We start from the raw sequence: 22650 nt of genomic DNA on the forward strand, positions 1-22650 counted from the left end.
CATTCAGGACTGAAAGCTTATGACTGAGAATTAGCTCAGTGCTTCATGTTGGTTCATGTTTTCATTTAGTTAAGTTCACAGTTTTGGACTCAAGAACATTAACAATCTTGTCACATTTCCATCTGTGATGGTCTTGTTTCTGTGCTACATTTCTGTGTGACTGTATGCCATAATACAGTACACACATTTGGTGATAGTATTTGAAAAATGAAGTGTAAATGTCGCTGTGTGTGAGTGTGTGTGTGAGATTCAATCGTTTGTGCCTGGTGTTTGAAAATAGTGTGTGTGCGACCGTGGGGGGACGAGTGCTGACCTTCCGTTCTTTGTCTCCGTACTCCAGGCCCAGTGTGTCCATGGCACGGACGATGGCAGCCAGAGATTGGATGGTGTTGCTGTAAACGACAGGCTTGTACTGCTTTACGTCGTCGCCAGAGAAACCGTCCTCATGGATGATCCTTAAAAAAACACAAATACATATGCATTAGTCAACGGGTCAGTTAGGTTTGGCGATGCTTTGGTGCGCAGAGATCAGAACAACAGCCCTTTTCATACTTCTTATAGAGACATAGACAGGAAACAAGAAAGCATAGGCATAGGGTCAAGAAATAATAATAAGTGTGTGTGTGTGTGTGTGTGTGTGTGTGTGTGTGTGTGTGTGTGTGTGTGTGTGTGTGTGTGTGTGTGTGTGTGTGTGTGTGTGTGTGTGTGTATAGCCAGGTGTTTTAGTGTGCTGATCATTTCTGTCCTTCCTGTAATCAACAGTTACATAGATTGACAGATTTGTATATTAGGTATGTTGCGCTACACAGAAGTCACTGTTTCGGCACGAATACTAGAAGATATAGATACATACACAACAAAAAGGTAAGTTAATGAGTTATTCAAGTAAGATCATGTGGACATCGGAGGTGTTCTTCAGATAATACACGGTTAGGTAAATAAAGGAGGGAGAAGGTTTCAGAATAATGGGGGGGGGAAGGGGTCAGAGAGAAACAGGTTGAAGGAGACAGAGAGAGTAGACCAGAGGGAGCGGGGGGAGGGTCCATAACCAGTAGGGGAAGCTGACATTTAGGCACACAGTGCAAGCAGCAGCCCATCCTGCTGTTTTAAATGTCATGCAGTCTTTCGCTGCAGCTAACACAAGGACACACCGAGAGACAGACTCAAAGAGGGTAAGACAGTTACCCGGGCAGACAGACCGGCAGGAGGAAAGTACAGATGGACGACAAAGTCAAACAAGGGAGTTTACATAGTGATGGGCAGCAAGAACAACAGACAGGGACACCAGAAAACAGTTGACTGATACAGACTGACAGATACAGGTTGGGGCAACATTGTGAGGCAATTCAGACTGACAACATCCCTACACATAAATTGACCCGGGTGAACAAGACCTCCGCTCAGACAGGACTGAGAATCGAACCCGGCTCCTTCTTGAAACTCATCTTCAAACATCTCTATGAACTCAGAGGACATTTGTCGCGTCCTATTGAGGATCTGCCGTCCTGACACCACCTGACACACCACAGAGATAAGCCTATGGGTAAAGCCTTGAAAAAGCAAGCTTTTGGACTTAATACCAATGAGGTAATGTCAGAGCTTCTCAGTCTACACATCCAGCCCTTTTTAACACGAGTCCACAGTCCAAGAAATTGGAAATCCTTCAAAAACCAATTCAACAAGAGCTGAAATACTCAAGTTAGGTACAAGTTCCTCAACCCTAACCCAGATATTGAGCAGCCAATATGTACTTAATTAAATCAACCAGTGTTAGTACAAAAGCACCAAATTGGTTAGATTGTTTTACCAATAAAACTACAATCTAACATTTACTCAGCGTTTGATTTGTGTGTTTTAATGTGAATAAGCAAAAAGGATAACATTTCGAATTAGGGAGGGTTTACACTGACTTTTGGTCGGTTTGAAATTATTTTGTGGGGTGATGGTAAAAAAGAAAAAGAAAAAAATAAATAATTATATGTATAGGCCAATATGCCTCACCCACATTGGCAATCTGTATCGGAAAGAATTTACTGTAGGTAGTACACTGAATATGGGTAAGTACCTCAAACAACCCCACTTCAAAACATCCAAACTATCCCTTGAAAGGAATTATTAAAACATATATTAAGAGAACAACTGAAATGGAAAATAGTTATAAAAAGTAATTAAAAGCACACACACACACACACACACACACACACACACACACACACACACACACACACACACACACACACACACACACACACACACACACACACACACACACACACACACACACACACACACACACACACACCCTCTGCTCTGTCTTAAAGACATCTAAGCCATGCGTGTCTTGACATCTGACAAATATGTGCCACCATACATTCGTATGCATATTGTTGTGTGAGTGAGTGAGTGGGTATGTTTATGTTGGGTGAGTCTGTGTGTTTGTGGTCTGGAGGACAGCACGCTCCTGGGCAGTGTAATGTTTCAGGCAGCCTGCCAGTCCTATATAAATACTCCAGGATTCTGTTCACATCTGTGACTTTCACCTAGAGGACCCAGGCAGAGATCTATACACTACAACAAACACTAAGAATGATTCGTATTGGGGATGCACCGATTGTGGAAATCTGGCAGATACCTGATAGCAATGTTATAAAATAACAAGCTTGGCCAATAGCCGATGCCAATGTATTTGTTGTTTATTTATTTTGATTCTGTATGTCATTCATTCAGATTTTGTGCCAAGGAAACAAATATGGTAGAAAACTGCTGCATACCTAATTCTTATCAGTATGATGTGCACATCAGGTCATGTCTTTGTATATGAATGAATACACACTGAATCACTGCATAAAATCGAAATCTTTTAGTCGTTCTGTAGCCTGGCTTTTAATCTTTCCACTTGTCTCACACTCTGTGTTAATGACTTGCCAACCAGTTTTTCTGAAAGTCTTCCCTCCATCTTTCTTTGCACCAGAGGTGAAACGAGGACAAACTCCTAATTGGATGCTGCAGTGTCTGCGGAAACAGTGTGTTGAGCTGCAGATACCAAGAAGGAGGGTGATGTGTGTTTAACAGTAGCGCAAAACTACAATCAAAAAGAACCTAAAAAATAGAAAAAGAGACTCCTGAAAACAGACTTCTGATGTACAATAATCTCTATCCTTCTAACCTGAGACACATGATACATCAATCTGCTCTCTAGTATAACTTTGATACAAAGCTGTTGTACTGAAAAGATAAGCAATATGAATTTGTGAGATTATTTTTTTAACCCTGGAATTGAATTTACCGTTCCCATACAATCTTTAACCAGTTCAGAAAGAAGACAGTGTGGGCGAGGGTTAATGGAGGAACACAGCAGAATAATTACCGTCTTCCTAGAACGTGAACATTATTATCATATTAACTCTGGGAGAGAGAGAAAGATAGAGTGATGGAAAAAAAAGAAATGACAGTTACAAAAAAAGGGAGAACTCAGGTGAAAAAGGGAAGGAAGTGTTGCTTTAAGTGTTATTAAACACATATCAAGGACTTGTTTTGTGTGTGTGAGTGTGTGTGTGTGTGTGTGTGTGTGTGTGTGTGTGTGTGTGTGTGTGTGTGTGTGTGTGTGTGTGTGTGTGTGTGTGTGTGTGTGTGCATGCGTGTTGGATGGCTGGCTGGCATGCTGACGTGAGCTTTCATGCATGAGGACCTTTTCTCATTACGCACTCTCCAAGCCCTTCTGTCAGCAAAGAGAGAGCACTGTGTGTGTCGGTGTGTATGTGTGTAATTTCCCGTAGCTTCGGCACAATCTGCACAGTGACCTGAAACGTAGTTTAGTTTCACACCGAGACAGACAGATGGACAGCAGGACAGACATATGGGCAATTTGACCACGATATCGTCCCATGATGTGGCTGCCATTTTGGAAATATAGCAGGTGTTGCAAAGACAGTAAGAAATAATTACATTGACTTAATTGTTTTTTCTGAGTTCTTTTGTTGTTTTTAGTGCGTGTTAAACTGTCTAATTGAGGCGAGGCAGTTTCTACTAACAACAAAGACTACATTGTGTGTGATGTCGGATGTCAATTAAACTTAGCTATCTCTTCCAATTCAACTCCACAAATGGACAACAAAATGTCTGTGTTAAGATTTAAACCTCAATTTTAGTTTCCCCAAGATCTTTCTCTAGGTGTATCATAATCATCTGCAATCCATTTAATCATTTCATTGTGGGGAAATAGTGTCCATCAGCAACACACTCAGGTAGAGCGCTCGTCCCGTAACCACAAGGTTGGTGGTTCGAACCCCTCTACAGTCAACATGCCGAGGTGTCCTTGAGCGAGACACCTAACCCCCAGTTGCTCCCCGGGCGCTTCTTAGCAGCCCACTGCTCCTCCGGGATGGGTTAAATGCAGAGAATTGTAATTTCCCCATTGTGGGACTAATAAAGGCTTAATTATTATTATTATTATTATTATTATTATTATTATTATTACTTGGTCTGAAGTAGGCATACTGTTGGGTTTGAGTATGCGTCATTTCGTCACGTAAACATGCTACATACTGAAAATGTGCTTTGAATTAGAACGTAGCATGGATTCGGGACACATCTGTGCTTTGGATTTCCTGGTTCCAGAAAATTGTAAAGATGGTGAAGCACTAATCACACATTGAGGGGCAGTATTCATCACTTAATTGGTTGAGGATATTGTTTTTTGTGAGGATAGCCATTCTTGCAATTCAGATATTTCAGAATATACTTTATATCTTTGGACAATTAAGCAAAATATTTGATGATTGTGTTTTTCTTTTTTAAAACATAAGGCTAAGACAGTCAGGAATGTCCATACTGTGGTGGGAAATTATTTGCATCTCTGCTGATATTAGCATCAGCTTGAGAGCTAAACCAGCCACGGCGACTGGCCAGTTTACGGCCAATTAAGTAATGACTACCACTTTTCAGCACGATCACCTCGTTGGACCTGGTGTGAATCAGACAGAGCTGCAAAACCTCCCCTCATGAGTCCATGTTTTCTTCTACAGTTTATGAGAAAACCGTGCCAATGTAGCAGTAAAGTACTACAACATTGCATTTATAATTAAGATTTACATTCAAAACACCAACACTGAAGTTAAGTGTCCTCAGTTCCTCAAAAATGTGGAACTAGTGCCTATTGTGTGAAGGTGACTCCATCAGGGCGTTAGACAGATGGATGCTTACAGCAGAGGCATTTACATTTTATCTAATCTAAAGCCAAACACTGTACATACTAAGTGAGTTAGAAAATGCAGCAGTACAGAAGGTCAGTCTCTCTGACAACCATAAACAAAATGTGCTTGATAAAAAAGAAACATCAACGATACTAAAAGAGAGTACCTTGTAGGTGATGTAAGACTTCTCTTGCTGTATGTGCTTTGGACAGAAACATAACCACACACACACATCATTGTCTCTAACACAACATGCCTGTCTCTCTCCTCTCTGTCTCCCATTATCTCCCACTCTCATATTTTTATCCTCACACCTACTCATGTGAACACACAAAAACACAAAGCCTACAAACCACACGGCGCAATTAGGTATCAATCTTTGTTCTGCATTGTTGCTAGCTAACACTGTTTGTCCTGACACAACACACCCCCACACAAACACATACACATACACACATACACCGGACCCTGTGTGATGGTTCTTTATCGCTATGCTGTACATCCAGCCACTCACTTTGTGGTCTTTGTCGACGGAGCTCTTAGTCGTGACAAAGTGAACGCTGACCAACTCCTGTCAACACTGCCGGACAGAGTTACTTACACAACACACTGTGTGTCTCTCTGTGTGTGCGTGTTTGTGTGTTTGTGTGTGAGTGTTTAAGGGAGCGTTAGAGCAAAGAGTGAAGGAGAAAGAGGTGATAAAAATGTGATGGGTGATAATGGGTATGAGCGAGAGCATGAAAGAGGAGGGAGCTAATCAGAAAAAAAAAAGAAGCTAAAAATAGCAGAAGGGGTTAGAAATAAAGCCCCCAGCCCGACTGACACACTAACAGACAGTGAAATGGAGGCATCAGCTGCTCCGTCATTTGGCTCCACTCACTTGCCATCACACCTTGAGGTCAAGCAGTAGCATCCTGAGCACACATACTCTGACACACACAGACACACCTCCATGATCCGGGCTCTCTATCTTTTTTTTTTTTTTTTTTTTTCAAAACACCCATAGTTGGTCGGTCAACTATTGGATAGATTGCCATGAACTTTGGTACAATTGTTGACAGTTTCCAGAGGTTGAACCCTAATGACTTTGGTGATCCTCTGACCTTTCCTCTAGTGCTATCATGATGTTGACATTTTTGTGGGGTTTTCCTAAAATGTCTCAACAAAACATTGAAATAGAGGAACACTGAAACAATTGTGACAAATCTGACAAAGCTCTCAAAGACCAAGGGCAAAACTAAAGCAATTCCCATCAGCTTGTACTTTGTGCCAATTACAATCAAACACAAGCATGTTTGTATGCTAACAAACTGTTGTAGTGAATACAGTAAACATTATCCCTGCTAAACATAAGTATGTTAGCACTCTCATTGTGAGCTTGTTAGCATTTAGCTCAAAGGAATGCTGTGTTAAAGTACAGCCTGCAGAGCCAATAGTATGGCTTTTGACTGTCTTGTTAGCATAACTAATACTCTTGTGCAAAGTAAGGCGAAGTGGGACTTGCCTGTCCAGGACACATGATGAGAAAATGGTACAGAATTGATTTGAAAAGCAAATTAGTGGCATTACACTTCTTGGTGTATTCTATAACAGTGGATCAATGACTAAATGTGCTGCATTTAAAGATGTGATAACAATCTATTTAGTAAAACTCATCGATTTACCTCCACATTTATGACTATTTGCATATTTTATAACGAATTATAAAGAAATAAAAAGCTTACGTCTTTGAACAAATGTCCATTTTATATCTCATATTCTAACGGCCTGTATAATGTGGAGAGGCACTGTGACGGGTACTTGTTCAGTTTTTTTTTTTGTTTAACAATGATCTCCTGCTGGAGAAGACTCCTGGCTCTAGGTTCGGTCATGGGATGATGAAGACTTCTTGTGCCAAGGGACACGGTCTGCTTCACACTAGTTCAGGGGGGATGTTAGGAGCTGCACACACATGGGTGAAACCCAGGCGGACAGGAGAACAGAATAATTACAGTTCCGTATTACATGTGGGAAGACCTCATTAAATCTGCCATTATCTCTCCGTTTCACTGTCACAAGTTATCTCTATCTGCTGCTCTCCTCTGCCAAGTTCTCTTTCATCCGTTATTCCTGTGCCCTCTCTCTCTCACTCTGTATATTGCTTACCTAATATCATACTTGTTCCCCGCCCGTCTCTCCCACTCGCTGCCATCTTCTCTTTCTCCCCTTCTCACTCCTCATTCCTAATGATGTCTTCTTCCTTTTATCTCCTCTCCTCCTGCTTCCATTGCTTTTTCATGTGCAATTAACTATTAATCAAAAAGCACAGCGTTGCACCGTTCCTGCCTCCCCGCTGACTGATTTCTACAGGGAAACATAGGTGCACAGGCACACACACCACCTGCACACAGGTGCTCCCCTGGCAGAGCGTTGTTTGACAGTTGCAGAGAGTGCAGTGCCATAACGGTTTCCTAATTAACAGTCGGTAACAGCTGCACAAATAATCACACCCAAAACCTTGCATGGAAGCTTAGCAATCCAGTTATTATGCCTGGGATTTTTTTATAAATATTTATTTGCCACGTACAGTCAAAATCTTTTCATTGGCTGGGAAACCAGACAGTAGATTTAATCACCACGCTGTACCTTTGAAATCAGAGGGCTAAGCTTGTTAAAAGTTCATCCCCTTTGCGGACTCTCCCATTAGAATTTGTTAATCATGAGTGTTCGCTGGCCATGATGATACAGCTGCTGCCAATATGGCCAATTTTTAAGAACTATTTTGTAATATTGGCCCTATGGCTCATCGCATCACACCACAATTATTTAACAGACAGGTGTGTACATTTCAGGTTCGATCTTGGTGGTGACTAAAAACAGTAGAATTTAGTTACAACAATCAATAACACTCTAAGATGAAGATAAGCCAACTACAAGTAACCTTTCTTGCCTCTACCTAGCAACCGTTAAGCTTACCTTGGTCTGTGTTCTGGGGGATTTGGTCTCTTTATTAAACTGCTACAATGCACTGTTTGTCTTTTTTTTCTTGCTGTTTCTTGCTACTTTGAATTAAATCTAGGCCATTTGTTGACCTAAGATCACAGTGCTTTAAATTGGCTGGTACTGACAGACCTTGGTATTTGTACACTCTTAGCTACAACCATATTTTTGTAGTTGCTGTTAACTGTAGACTTCAAAAGATAGGAATACATAAAAATATTACAAGTGAAATGCAGAAAACCCAATAGCCATTAAAAAGCAACTACAAAGACTGTATAGATTTCAGTTAGCATTACAGAAAAGTAGGCATGTATAAAGTGATGTAATAGACGTAGTGACTCTTGTTCTGCATTTCCAGTTGACGGTACAATTATGGGAAGTGGTTGCTCCAGGAGCAGTTGATGACATCAATAGTGAGGCCGGTATAAGTCAACATGTGCTATGTTGCTGGCAAATTGAGTCATTGCTAGATTTATAGATCCTCCAGACTGTTGAAGGAATGAGACTGACAGGGGCAGAGACGGAGAGGGGTGGGACAACAGGTTTAATCAGGTCGTCATGTAATTATTCAGTTCTCCTGTCCTCTCCTGTTCAATATTAATTACTTACTTTGAGCGGATTCAAGGAGAGTCCAGTCATCTAGTGGAGTCAAACCAGTGGAACATTAATGAATTCCAACAACCTGCCAGATATATGGCTTTGGTCTGGCTGAGACACTTGCATTTGTCTAATTAGTGGAGACTAAGGTTTTTCATTTAAAATCCAAACTACCATTTGAACATGTGGGGAAATAACATCACATTAAAAATGTTTACAAAGGCTATACTGAGAAATATCCTAACATTTGGTACGGACATCCTGGGTTCCTAGACACACATTTCATTAAGCGCAACAATGAGGTTGACATTTTTAATTTGACTGAAATGTCTTGACAACTATGGAAGGATAGCTGTGAAGTTTTGTACACAATTTGTGCAAGACAAATGAGATTCCCATCAGCCTCAGCTGTGCTTTTTGTTTACTGCTAATTAGCTAACTCTAGCATGTTAACACAATAAACTGTGACGGTGAACATGGTAAAAAATGTTACCTGCTAAACACCTGCATGCTAGCACTGCTACTGTGAACGTGTTGTCATTCTAGCATTAATAGGTCTATTGTATTGTATTCCATTCTATTCTATTCTGTGAGTGATAAAAGAAAAAACATTCATGAACCCAACTACTTACTGTCTTTACAAAATGCCAAAAGGAATCTTAGAATCAATTCTAATAAGACGGTTTTCTGGATTTACACAGAGTGGCCAGAAAAATACAAACACCTGTATGATGTAATGTGAAGCAATGCAACAGCCCTACTTTCTTCACATTTAGTTTCTGTTCAACGATACCGTCAGCTGCTTGTGTGTTGACTCAATTCTGAGGCTGTACTTGGTGGTGGTGTTGTATCAGACAGCATAATTCTGAAATGAGTTCATTTCTAATACTTTGCCTGTTACAAACACAGCTAACAAAATGATTATCATAGATCAGCGTCTGTTTGACAAGGCGTCGGGAAAATCACACGTATTTATTCCTGCACATTTCTGTTCGCACTTGGGTGTGATACAAACAAACACAGAAATAAAACATGCATTCATACATAGACTCTTCCAGCTACCAAATCAGCCACAGTCACCATCAGCTGACTTTATATCAGCTGAGTGGGGTCACTGTAACAAGACTCCTTTGTCTTGCACTGACACGAAATCTGCCAAATAGGCCTAACACAAAAAAAAAAACACACTTATACAATCGCATCAAAAAAATGAAGAAAAACAGCATAAACAGAAAAAAAAAACACTCATTTGTATATATTTGTACAAGCACACACACAGTTTTCCTCCAACAAAAGCCCTTTGTTTTTTATGACAAGCCCTGATTAGCGCGCGGACCACACACACACACACACACAGTCACATTGAACTGGTCTGATTCAACTGTGCAGACTGAGAGAGAGCAGCCGAGGCTTAGAGCAGCGGCTCCAAAACCTTTTAGGCCACACCCCCTCTTCTAAATCCCACAAGGTTGAGGCACCCCGAATCCCCACACCTTCAAAAACAAACAAACAAACCATAAACTTGCCCCTTTATAGCCATATTAAAAGGCATCAAGTTTAATCATGCACAAATCATCAGAAGAACGCACATGTTAACCATTTCTGCTTCAGCCTCCAGACCATTTTACCTGAAAGAAGTGTACTAGTGATGGAGTCCTATTTCTCTTCTTACAAAACAAAAAAATACACTAGACACACTAATTCAGAAAATCTAAGGGTAAGAAAGTAAAGAGTATCAAAGTATCTAGATAACAGCTAGCAACATACATTTGCGCGATGCACATGAGCATAGAAGGATGCGAGTCACTGCAACTCAGGCAGGCAGACGAGACATTCAACTAACGTCAAGGTTAAGAAATGGTATGGTCCACTTTCGGGGTGTCTCAAATCGTATTACAAGATTCATCTAGGCATGACTGTGGGAAATATATTGTAATATTTATGATTACAGGTAAGAACGACATGTTTCATCCCCCCAAAGAGTGGGGTAAATGAAGAGTGTTGACAAAATTAGAATTCATTTTAGTTAAAGTGTATGTGCGTCTAATGCTGTGTTCGCAGTACGCACAAAAAAAGCAACAAAACAGACATGTTTGGCCAGCTACATTTTTGGCATCCTAAAACTTTCCTTGATGTAGTTAGGCCACTGGGAACTGGCATTTGTTTTAGATGGAACGGAAGAGAATGAAATAAAACCATATGATTGGTTGAAACTTTTTCGACTCATTGGAGCACTGAAAGAATTTGAGAACCAGCTCAGCTTTAATTTGAAGCACCAAGCGCCAGTTACGCAACGAGAAATGTTGGGCGCCAGTTTGTAGCTTCTGTCATCGGCTCCCATTGAAAAACGGCTTGTAGAATGTTGCTGTGTCGCTCGTAGTGTGAACGCAGCATAAGTGTGTATGATGTACAGCTGCCCATTTACAAAATGCAAATAGGATTCAAACGCTAAATACACACACTGTCATAAAAGAGTGTTTGGTCGTGCCTGCAAGCACACACACAGACACACACACAGCTATCATGAGATGTTGCCTTGCTGTTATTTCACAACTCACTGAGGCAGCCAATCAAATCATTCCGGCAACGAGCACGCCCACGGCTATATTTAACCAATGAAGGGTGACTATCTGGCTGACGGACTGTTTCAGATGACCAGTTACAGACTGTCTCTCGACGCAACACTTGAGTTGGTGCCAACATGACACCCCCCCCCCCCACCCCCCCCCCATTCTTTCAGTTTTTCTCTCCTTGTGTCTAACACAAAAAGGAGGGTAATAATTATCGAGGATAACAGAGTCCAGAAGAGGAGTACCCTTTGCACCCTGACAACCATGTCCTCGCCTCCCTTTGTCACTTCCTCTAGCTTGCTTAATAAGTGAGAATATGTTCTTTCACTTGCCAATCTCTCTCCTCTACCACAAAATGGCTTCCCTTCCCTTACCTCCCCAAACTCATTCACACATCCTCCCTTCAGCCTTTTTTCTTTTTTTCTTTTAACTCTTCCCGATTCTTTTCTGTTGCTGCACTCACACATCACTTTACCTTTGAAAAAAAATAACAATACATTTTCCTCCAAAGTTGCTTCTGCCTGCTGTCCCTGTAGTCTCTTTTTTTCCTCACTTTAAACAAAATTCTTCTCCAGTTCAGTCCTTTCAATGCCCACTTACAGACTGCTCCTCTCCTTCTATGTACTGGGAATTTTCCTTAATTTCAAACTCCCTTTCTGTGTTCTTCCATCTATAACCCCCCTCTCCCATTGCCTGTCTGCACAAAACACCACCACCTTTTATTTCCTCCATCTTCCTCCCCTTCCCCCTTTTATTCTCCTCTTCTAAGGCTTAAACCTAATTATCTCCTGTTCTAGAGAAACCACACACAAACTCAGACACTCAGACACTCACACACACACGGGAAACAGCCTGTGGGAAGCGGTGCAGCCGTGAGGGACGGACAGCGTTTGTTCTCCCTTCGGCCAGTCGCCTCCGATTATGTTAGCATGCACAACACACACACACACACACACACACACACACACACACACACACACACACACACACACACACACACACACACACACACACACACACACACACACACACACACACACACACACACACACACACACACACACACACACACACACACACACACACACACACATTATGAGAGCAAGCCAGAGATGAAGAAAAGGAGTAAGACAGAGGGTGTGAAGCTGTGTATATTGTACACAAAGCAACTGACTGGCTGAATGAGTATTGGATTCATTTTTTACTTTAAATAATTTGCCGAGGTGCTTTAGCCTCGTTATATGGGCCTCTATGAATAAATGAGGTGTGTTTGTCTTTAAAAAGCAGTTGTGTCTTGAGCATTTGTAAGCATATATAAACAAGGATGATGATTTGTGTTGTTAAACTACAAATCAACATTGTCTTGTGAGCAATAAGAGGCCATCTCTATCGCCGCTATTCAGCTCCTGTGAACATAAGAGGGTATGGTGGAGGCAGTTTACAGTTTGTGTGCTTTTACACGGGTTGTAAACTGTTAATGATTGAAAATGAATTTACCTGGAGATTTAATCAGGTATGAAAAGATTTCATGGTACGACTCCTCTGGCTATCAGGTGGCCTGGAGAAGTCAGGAAGACTCACAGTAGCTCACTTACTCAAAGGGCCTAGATCTCTCTGCAGGCAGATTTATCAATATGTACTGTAGTTCACACATATATTCAGAGCAAATACGACTGATAACGAATATCTGTTGATGTGATTTTTAGGGGTACTCCAGCAAAATGAAAAACTAAATTAAAGCAAAGAGGTCGAGATATTGATAGACCTCGAAAAAAACCCACTGGATCCTACATTTCCCATAATGCAACTTGATAGCATCATTCATTGGATTTGTCCTGTTTGGTATTTACCAATGTCACACATATAACTCCAGTTTGTAACTGACACACCTAGTATAAATGTGATTACTCCAAGTCCAAGTTGAAATAACCCTGATGACATCATTTGGTTTATTTTGTCCAACTTTGGAGCACTCCCTCCAGAGCCATTATACAGATGTTTTTGCAGACAAAGTAGTAATAACCATGACTACAAAGCTTTACTTGATGTGGATGATCAAGTTTTCTTTTTTTTTGAAGGACAACAAACGCTACACTAAAATCCATCTCTGCAGTTTGTCCTTACAGAACAAGCCGATTAAGCCTTTAAGGGCAACTCACCCAGAATTTGAAAAGTAGAAAGGAGAGGGGGCCGCACTAGGATCTCTAATCTTTTCCCCTCAAGTTTTATATTGGCTGTGCCTACCAGTGGCCTCCCTGGTTCTGCTCAATTCTATGAAAGTATTACAACATTAAATTATTTTTTCTCACACACGATGAGCACTGCAGGAGAGAGGTCAGTTTGCCAGCTGGGCAACGAGAGAACCTTTGCACACGTTTAAGCACACAGAGGCACCATAAACAGATGGTGTCACACAAACACACACACACACACACACACACACACACACACACTTCCATGTACAAGATAGAGATACGTTGTTCACACATGAGCAAGTCCCTTAGGTTGCTGGCCTAAATATTACACTGACTGACAGGCGATCATATACACAAACATACACAATCAAGTCATTCATACGATTCTATCAAATCCTTTAAATTCCCCATTCTGCACAGACAAATATTGTCTTCTTAGCCTCGTCATTCCTTTTCCCTTCCTTGTCTTACAAATGTAGTTTTACAAGCGACTGTGCTGTTGCTTCACATCTTGATAACTCATTTGTCCATACACAACATTAATCCACTCTCAGATCTCTTTTACACGCATACATATACAACACAAACGCACACACATACAACACAAACACACACACACACACACACACAATAAATGTACCTGTGCTCACCTCAGAGATGTTATCTGTGCTTTGTCATGAGTTATTGCCACTCAGTGATTGCATCATCTGAGAAAGCAATAATATGTATCTTGAAGCCAAGTTTTGGAAGATAAGTGTACTGCCTGGTAAATAATTTCAACCAAAGCACATTTCAAGAGTACCTTTAAAAGTGAACTTATAGAACAGATTTAAAACTGAAAGTTTTTAAGGCGGGCTCAGTTGCGGTATTTTATTTCACTGTTTTGTAGAGGCTCTTATTTTTACTGACTAAGATCAAATGCACACACTGCAGCTCAATATACAAACCATAAATTCCAAATTCAATCCCACCTACACACACACACACAAGTGGTCACTTGAGCACGCCCCAGATGTTCAAAGCACTGTGAAAAAAAGAAAATCAGTAAGGGCTTTCTGCTCCTCTGATGCGGTTCTGGAAATAGCAGAGCGTCTCTGAACAGGAACGTAAAGGCTTCCCTCACAGGGCGCTGTCCACCACTTGAAAAGTAGCTTCTCTCTCTCCATAATTTCAGAATCCCTTTGTATGGAAATCAGGGTTTACAGTAAAAGAGTCTTTAGGCCTGGCAGCCTAATTTATTTTGGGGTGGGGGCGCTCTTTCCTCCTTAAGCAAGCCTGAGCCAAAGTTAGTTAGCAGTCTAACCCCCTTCACTTTTATCCGTAGGTGGCAATCAAGACATGGAAACTTGACTTGTGTCTTGAGAAGTTCGCATTATAGCCTAAACTGTACACACGTGGCACTGCTACGCTCACAGCTACAATGTTACGGTTACTGCTAACTTAACGGGCTCTATCGACTGATTTATGGTCAGTGCACCTCATCAATCACCTCGTCGGGGCACGATGTATCACACTGTTTTTATCTGGAGGGAAAGGTGGCCACTGAGAAGCACACAGAGCGTCTTAAATAAAATCAATGTTCTTTTGTACACACCTAACAGACAGTGTCGTCTGCCGTATGCAAATTAATCAACTCATGCAAGAGCAGAGTAAGAATAGATTGTAGGCTGCAATCAGACAATGAAAACACAGAGGTGGCATGGCTGGAAGGATTTCAAGGAGTTAGCGTGGTGTGAACCATTTGAAAAGAAAGTCTCTTTCTGTTAAAAAATACAGTATAATTTAGTTGATAGTAGACATCGTATACACCCATAAGATGTGCATTTGGTGTAACAATGAGTGTAAAGCAACAATAACCTCATGTTTAGGGGGTTAAGCCTTTATTCAACCAGGATTGTCCCATTGAGATCATAGACCTCTTTTACAAAAGGAAACCTGGCCAAGAATAGCATCTGCAACATTAGCATAATAGGCTTCAGCCTATAAGGACTAACACAGCCACCCATTAATATTTATTTGCATCACTCCAAGTTACATAAATGTGTGATTTCAGTCAAATGAAATCAATGAATTCAGTTGCTCTAAAAGGTATTAGCCTACTATGTATTTAATGAACCCACTGGGAACATTGGTCAGTCAGTGGGCAGAAAGTGCTCATCTGCATCCACTGAATCATGTCCTCATGTGATACGTCACTATACGACCACAACCAAAGCCTATTATCGGCTAAAACGCACTCGGCCGTCTGCAAAATGACGCAGCAGAGGATATTGAAGAGAATCCATATGTCACAACTGGATTACAGATAAAATGCTGGAGGGGGGCTTAAAAAAAGAACTACAGTAAATCCTGTAGATATATTATAGGATTAGTGCAGTGATATAGTAAATACAATAGTACTATTTAAGTAAAATATGGTGGCAAGAAATTCTGCCCCGAGTACCACAGACGCGTCCCTATCGGAAGCACAATTATAAGGATATTATGATACCATAGGAGAAAAAAAGCCAGCTTTTAATGACATCACTAAACTGACTGCTAAGTGCCACATGTACACATTAGGTCCCTACAGTGGTGAAACAGGAGCACTTTGGTGGTATTTTATGAGAGCTACATGGGACTGACCCCTGGTTAGTAAGTAGGCCTTGACAGAAACTGACACAGCCAACAGGCTACATGGTATTTACATAAAGACTGTGTACGCTACAGCAGCCAGTGGCAACTGGTGGTGCCATAACCGAGCAGCTCTTTCAAATATTAGGTTAAAAAATAATTAAGGCTGCAAAATGCAAATTTTTTTTATTATTCTTTTTTCAATTTATCTATTTCTCAGTTAATGGTCTATAAAATTTTACAATTTCCTTAAGCCCAAGCTGACATAAAGAAAATATCGTGTGAAAAATGTCTTGTTTTTGTGACCAATAAGATATTCAGTTGCCAATAAATGAAATAAAGAAATATAGAAAATACTCACATTTGACAAATCAGTCAAATCGTTTTTTGGCATTTTTGCAAGAAAAGAAAAATCACTAAAGCACCAGTGTGTAGGATTTAGTGGTAACGCTAAACGCTCTCTCTAAAGCCAGTGTTTGGTTCACCGTTCTGGCTACTGTGGAAACATGATGGTGCAACATAGCGGACTACGTCGAAAAGGACCCACTCCCTATGTACAGTGCCCTCCAGAATCATTGGCACCCTTAGTGAATATGAGCAAAACAGGCTGTGAAAAAATGTCTTTGCTGTTTATCCTCTTGGTCTTTCACTCAAAATATTCACAAAAATCTTACCTTTTCATTGAAGTAAAATTATTGAAAGAAAAAAAAAATTAACTAAATATTTTTCTCCAAAACATGTGTGCCACAATTATTGGCACCCCTAGAAAATATCATGATTAAAATCTAACTGAAGTATAATTCCAGTCATATTTTAAATTTTTAAGACCCGTTTGATTAGGAACTCTTAAGTGGTCAACCATGACTTCCTGTTTCACTGGGGTATAAATATGAGGTGACACAGGCCAAATTCCCTTAGTCATTCATCACTATGGGAAAGACCCGCGAACACAGTGACGATGTGCGACGAAAAGTTGTTGAGCTGCACAAATCAGAAAATGGATATAAGAAAATCTCTAAACAGTTGAAAATACCCATTTCCACTATCAGGGCAATAATTAAGAAGTTTAAAGTGACAGGAGATGTTAAGAATCAGCCTGGAAGAGGACGTGTGTGTATCGTTGACCCCACGCAGCGTGAGGAGGATGGTTCGACTGGCAAAAGAATCTCCAAGGATCACAGCTGGAGAATTGCAGAGGTTAGTTGAGTCTTGGGGTCAGAAAGTCTCCAAAACTACCATCAGACGCCACCTACATCACCACAAATTGTTTGGGAGGTTGCCAGAAAAAAGCCTCTGCTGTCAATCAACAACAAACTAAAGCGCCTACAGTTTGCCAAACGTTACTGGGACTTTCAATGGGATCGGGTTATATGGTCAGATGAGACCAAAATAGAGCTTTTTGGCAACAAACATCAAAGGTGGGTTTGGCGTAGACAGAAAGATAGCCATACAGAGAAGCACCTCATACCCACTGAAGTATGGTGGCGGATCTTTGATGTTGTGGGGCTGTTTTTCTTCCAAAGGCCCTGGACATCTTGTTAGGATACATGGTATCATGGACTCCATCAAATACCAGCAGATATTAAATGAAAACCTAACAGCCTGTGCCAGGAAGCTTAAAATGATCCGAAGCACACCTCAAAATCTACACAAAAATGTTTCACCGACCACAGAATAAAGGTTTTGCCATGGACATCGCAGTCCCCCGACCTAAACCCCATAGAAAATCTGTTGGATGAGCTGAAGAGGAGAGTCCACAAGCGTCGACCTCGGAATCTGAAGGATCTGGAGAGATTCTGCATGGAGGAATGGTCTCAGATCCAGTGCCATGTGTTCACCAACCTCATCACGCATTATAGGAGAAGACTCAGAGCTGTTATCTTGGCAAAGGGAGGCTGCACAAAATATTAAATGAAGGGGTGCCAATAATTGTGGCACATATATTTTTGAGAAATATTTTTGATTTGTTTCATGATAAGAATTTAATGTTTCTTTCAATTATGTTACTTCAATTAAAGGTTAGATTTTTGTGAATAAAAATCATGAGGATAAACAATAAAGAAATGTTTTCGCATCTCGTTTTGCTAATTTTTACTAAAGGGTGCCAATAATTCTGGAGGGCACTGTAGATATGAAGGGTTCATTCTAAGCTAATGAAAACACAAAACAATTCTTAATTTCAGGTGATTATACACAAATGAAAAGAACATAGTTATGATTAATAAATTCCCACTCTGCCAATAGATCCCCCTAAATCCTACACACGGTTTCTTTTAACGTGAATCTAATCTATAAATATTCTCAGATTCATCTCAATTGATTCATTCAAACAGCTCTATGAATATACTATACACTAATGTTGTAGGAGCAGAAGTAAGACTTGGGTCATTGAACTTTTTGTTAGTTCTGTAGAGACCAGTAGTCACTCAATTGGGAATATTATCATGCATTTTTTTGTTAAACTAGGTCCGGCAAACAATTTTGACTGCATAAACACCCTAATAATAATAATAATCATAAAACAAGTACAACTAAAAAGTGAGAATAAATCGAAGTGACAACTTAAATTTGCCACACCTCAAATCTAAATATTTTAACTAAAGCAAGCGTATAGCAACCATCTTAGTAAAGCTACTTCTATTCTTATTGGACTGGAGTGAATATGAGTGTATAGACAGTGACACGACAGAGCCTATCTGCATTAAACATATGTTAGAACAGGCCATATAATATCATACTGCTCCCTGATGCATCCTAGCAGTAGAGTTAATCACTGCACCTTCATTTTGTCCCTTTCACACAATCTTTCCACCCACACAGAGCAACATCAGGTGTTTGACAGAGCAACATCAGGTGTTTGACAAGGGTTGAAAGAGTGAAGCATGGGCAGATGTTTAACAGGGTCAGTTTATGTTGAGGGGTGCCATGTTGTCTTTCCAGGACAAAAATATCAGGACAAAAAATCTGAGTGCTCATTTTGAGATCGGGCTGCATATATGTGCGTTTGTGTGTGTTTGTGTGCGTGTGATCTGTGCGAGAGACAGAAAGAAAGAGTGAGAGAGGGACACACGTCCACTCTATAGAGTTATTAGACCGTGCTTATTGGAGACTTACTTCATCTGTTTGACGATGGTGCTTTTCCCTGACTCTCCGGCCCCTGAGGGATAAAAGACAAGAAGACAATGTAAACAGGGTGTATGTGTGTGTTTGTGTGTGATATAGAGCAAGATGGAGACAGAGTGAGAGAGAGGAGGGGGTGGGAGAGAGAGAAAGAAAGAAAGGGAGAATCAGCCTCTTAAAACCCTAAGTGAATAAAGACAGCAGCAGCTGGGTGGAGATAAAAAAAAAAAAAGATGGAGAAAGTGGCTGCACCCTTTCTTCCCAAACATCCTCTTTTTTTAAATTCCCATCAGTCTTCCAATTTAGTCAGTCAAATAGATTACAATTTAAATACTTACAGGCTAGTTTCCCACAAAGAATCAAACCTACACTGATGTAGTCCCCACCTTTTACCTACATATTGACTGATTCTGCACTGGTTCAGTGACATTTTACCCATCTGGTACATCTTTGATGGATTAAACCCTTATTATAGCAGGTGGCTTCAAAGTGATGTAATGAGATGACAGGGTGTGAAAATCAAGCGAGTCAATGTCTCTTTCCCCTTTTTTTTTTTCTTTTCTGGTTCATATCGTTGTTTTTTCAGCTTATGACGGATGTCATGTTTTTTATCCATTTCCACCACTATGGTGATATTTTTTTTTTTTTTACCAACCCCCCACCCCCCTCACACCACACCTTTCCGCCGTGGCACTACGGGGCCCTACGTGGAGGCGATTGAACTCTCTTACCGAGCAGCAGCAGTTTCACATCTTTGGCCGCGGTGAGCCCGTCCTCCTTGAGGTTTTTCTCGATGGCTTTGCTCCGATCCAGAGCCGCCCTCTCCTCTGCGCTCAGAGTACATCCCATGGTTAGAGAACACAGCTTGATAGCTTAACCGGTACCGGGATCCAGGAAGAAAAAAAAAAAAGGTGGATTCAATGAACACTCGTGATACCAACGCTGGTTGCAAATCTTCTTCTTTTTTTTCCTGTCTTGCTTAATTTCCTCTTTCTCTCTCTCTCTCTCTCTCCGTGCTGTGCCTCTTCTCGCCCTGTGTGATCCCTCTGTCTGTGGCTCTCTGGGCAGCTCCCTCTATCGCGCACTCAAGACGGGGGCACGGCACCGTTAACGCATTTAAATGGAGGATCCTCTCGGGTTGATCCACAGCGCAAACACACCTCGATGCAGCCACCGCAGTTGTTCCGTTTCTAAAGCGTGGCCTCGGTGGTGCTGGTCCGTCCGTCCTTCGTCTCTCTCCTGTTTTTTTTTTTTCTGTCGGTAAATCACGGTAACGGTTCTCTTCCTCTCCTCTCGTCGACAGTAGGTTTTGGGTGTTACTCGGCGGCGGTGAGCAGCGCTCGCATCGTTTGATTCCGGCACGGAGTTTCTTCACGGCGGCTCACAGTGAAAGCTTCCTCCGTTTGGCTCCTCCGAGGCGGGCGGCGGGGACTCGCTCTGTAACTCTCTACTGCCTCCCGGTAGCTCCGGCAAAGGGGCTCGGTCGTTCGTTAGTTTTTTCGTTCAATTGCAGGTTGCTGACGTCAGAACAGTGAAAAAAAAAAAAAAAACAGAAGTCGGGAGAGAGGGTGAGGATGTATACTCCCAGTGGCGCGGCCTGGTGGTGCACTGATAAAGTAGCCTTCCATACAGGCTTTTATAGTACAATATAAGTTTTAAATAATTAAACACCTTTGCCTCAAAACTGAAATACTTGATGTAATTGCTAACTCACCTAACCAATGAAGACAAGACTCACCAAAAGTGTTTTTGTACTCTTTTGCCAAAAATATTTTTTGACAAACTCAACAGCCTACTCAACAGTGTCTCTTTCCAGAAAATCATGACATGGGTCAAGACTTTGTGTGCTTTTATGTGTCTTAATAACGTCTTCGAGAAGTTCCTGTCAGGTTTTAGAGCTTTACATAGCACAGAAAATGCCCTCCTCAAGGTATCCAATGATCTGCTTTCAGCAGCAGACGGGGGAGAGCTCGGTTTTATTTGTTTTAGACCATGCCATTTTAATTAGTCGTCTTAAAACCTTGGTTGGCATCAAGGAAAATGCACTTAATCACTCATCCTCTACATCTCACATTACCTGTGGTGTACCGCAGGGTTCAATTTTCCATATACATGCTCCCACTAGGTCAAATCATCCAACGTCTCAACGTGTCTTTTCATTGCTATACAAGACGACACACATACATACCTTCGCTTGAGACCTGATGACCCTAGAAGCCTAGCTACTATTTTAGACTGTCAACAATTTATTCAAGTCAATAACTCAAAATCGTAAATCATGTTATGATGTCCGTCCAACAATTTCCATTGAAAGTGCCCTTGGTCCGTCCACTGTCAGAAATTTAGGATTACTATTCGAGCTTCAAACCACCAGTACTGTTTCCTCAAATTAGAACCAAATCTCCGAAATCAAACCAATCATCTCTTACCCTGACCTGGAAAAATCATTCATGCATTTATCTTTTCAAGACTAAACTACTGTAACTCCCTCCTCTCTGGCATCAACCAAAAGTCACTCTCTCTTCTACAACTAGTTCAGAACACAGCAGCTCGACTTCTCACTGGTTTTAGCATACGGCATCACATCACCCCGATCCTGGCTTCTCTTCATTAGCTCCCTGTTTGTTTTAGAATTGATTTTAAGATTTTACTGATCCCTTTTAAAGCATGTAAGGGTCGGGCCCCAAAATATATAGAAGAAAGGTTGACCCCCATGTGAGCAAGCTAGCAGCCTGAGATCTTCTTGCTGTCTTGCTGTTCTAAAGTCGAGGCTCAAAACTAAAGGTGACCACGCTTTAGCCATCAAGGCTCCTCGGCTTTGGATCGACCTGAGGAGATAAGGCTTTGAGAATCAGTTATCTCTTTTAAGTCACTTTTTAAAACCCATTTTTACAGACTGGCATTCATTTGAAGTCGACGCTTTACTGCTTTCTTACCTTAGTTTTTCACTATTGAGCTACCTGTTGTTTTATTGCCTTTCTTTTGCTGCTTTGTCTGTCAGAGCACTTTGTAAACTCTGTTGTAAAGGTGCAATATAAATAAAGTTATTTTTATTACTATTATTTTATAATCCACAGACCTCGATAAATAGCACTACAAGTGAGAGGAATATTGCATTTTTTATTTTGAGGTGAACTGTTCCTTTAAAGATACGTTAGCTTTCTAAGTAGCAGTCTGGTGAGTATATTGTTTATTGTATTATATAATATCCATGAATATTAATGTTTTAGCCGTCAGAAAAAAAATGTTTAGAGCTTGAAGGTTCATTATAGAGTGCTGCAATAATGACAGATTTTTGTAGGCCAGCCTTGAAGTTATTATCGCACTGGTTGCCACAACAAAAAGCTAATGGGATGTTTCCAATGGATTTTGGATTATTGCAGA

General features: G+C 41.0%; 1 protein-coding gene across 2 annotated transcripts in view; it reads right to left on the reverse strand.

Moving 5' to 3' along the window:
• The window catches only part of LOC129108481 (guanine nucleotide-binding protein G(o) subunit alpha), a 90895-nt gene extending 70117 nt beyond the window's left edge, over positions 1-20778 (reverse strand). For both annotated transcript variants that reach the window (XM_054620318.1, XM_054620317.1), the window contains exons 1-3: positions 19998-20778; positions 19261-19303; positions 314-455 (exon numbers count right to left, since the gene is read on the reverse strand). In XM_054620318.1, the coding sequence (XP_054476293.1) occupies positions 314-455; positions 19261-19303; positions 19998-20115 (303 nt within the window). In that variant the 5' untranslated portion in view covers positions 20116-20778. The remainder of the gene's footprint in view (positions 1-313; positions 456-19260; positions 19304-19997) is intronic.
• Between the last annotated feature and the right edge of the window lie 1872 nt (positions 20779-22650).

This window comes from Anoplopoma fimbria, chromosome 19 (genome assembly GCF_027596085.1).
Source record: "Anoplopoma fimbria isolate UVic2021 breed Golden Eagle Sablefish chromosome 19, Afim_UVic_2022, whole genome shotgun sequence".
Lineage (NCBI taxonomy): Eukaryota > Metazoa > Chordata > Actinopteri > Perciformes > Anoplopomatidae > Anoplopoma > Anoplopoma fimbria.